The sequence below is a fragment of the Propithecus coquereli genome, unplaced genomic scaffold, assembly GCF_000956105.1.
Source record: "Propithecus coquereli isolate 6110/MARCELLA unplaced genomic scaffold, Pcoq_1.0 Scaffold211, whole genome shotgun sequence".
In the NCBI taxonomy this organism is placed as follows: domain Eukaryota; kingdom Metazoa; phylum Chordata; class Mammalia; order Primates; family Indriidae; genus Propithecus; species Propithecus coquereli.
Window position 1 is genome coordinate 2,589,757 of NW_012146190.1, and position 1,014 is coordinate 2,590,770.

At 35.3% G+C, this 1,014-nt stretch overlaps 1 protein-coding gene across 1 annotated transcript in view; it reads right to left on the minus strand.

Annotated features, from left to right (window-relative positions):
- The window catches only part of LOC105810421 (chromosome unknown open reading frame, human C9orf41), an 86,951-nt gene that overhangs the window by 72,634 nt on the left and 13,303 nt on the right, over positions 1-1,014 (minus strand). The window contains exon 3 of the mRNA XM_012644417.1: positions 230-393. Coding sequence (XP_012499871.1) covers positions 230-393 — 164 coding nt within the window. The remainder of the gene's footprint in view (positions 1-229; positions 394-1,014) is intronic.

Below are 1,014 nucleotides of genomic sequence, written 5' to 3' on the forward strand. Positions count from 1 at the left end.
TTATTTAATTTCTAAATTAAACTTTCCATTAAGTACTAGAGCAAAAATTATTCAAAATACTAACTGCAACCTCACATACAGCATTCAATAACAAACACAACACTCACACGTGTACAACATACAGGTACTCAGCAACCATAAAAATGAATCAGGATTGCAAAATGTCTTATAGAGAAACTCAGCGCTTGCATATCTTAAAGAAATTGGTTAAAAACAAAGTACTATTTACCATCTCTCTTTTGGAAAATTTTTTAAAATTTCTTTAATGATTGGCTGGTAGCAGGCATCCCTTTCTGCTTTCCCAGTTTCACTCCAGTCTCTCACAAACTGTTTCAATGTGGATTTTAACTTATCCATGTCAAATGTAGATGCTGGCATAATCTTTCCATTCCCCTGTTTAAAAAACAGAAATCAATTAGCTTCTGAGAAAGTAATCAATTTTGGTTATGGTTAAACAGACATGCTACTAAGAGGCTATACAGCTGGTTTAGTGGATAAAATCACTAGCCTCTCACCTCAACGGGGGTTCAAGTGCAGCTTGAGTTCCTAAATGAAAAGAGTCTGGAGGTCTCACTTCTACCCTCAAAAGATTAAGGTCCATTAATCACAAAACCACCATACAATTAAGCAGTCTTTACTCAGGAGAGGACCAGAACTGAGCTGCTATGGAGACCAAACATCCTCTCTCTAAGAGAGGGAAGAATGTCCCTCCAGGTCATTGATGGGCAGCATGGAGAGGCTCACCGGAGTGGCCCAACTGTATCCATCCTGTGGATACAAAAAGAGGACTTCAGTTTCCATTACTGCCAGTCCCTTCAGATTTATAAGTGAAAATAATTTCTTACAGTGAAAGATGAATATCAACGGATATACTGAAAAAAAAATGAGTTAAACAACAGAAATTAATTTTATATAGCTAGTAAAGTTTATAAAAATTTAAGTCACTAATCCTACATGCCAAAACATTTAGAACATTCCATCAAAATGCCAACAATTATATTTAAAAAAAAAAAA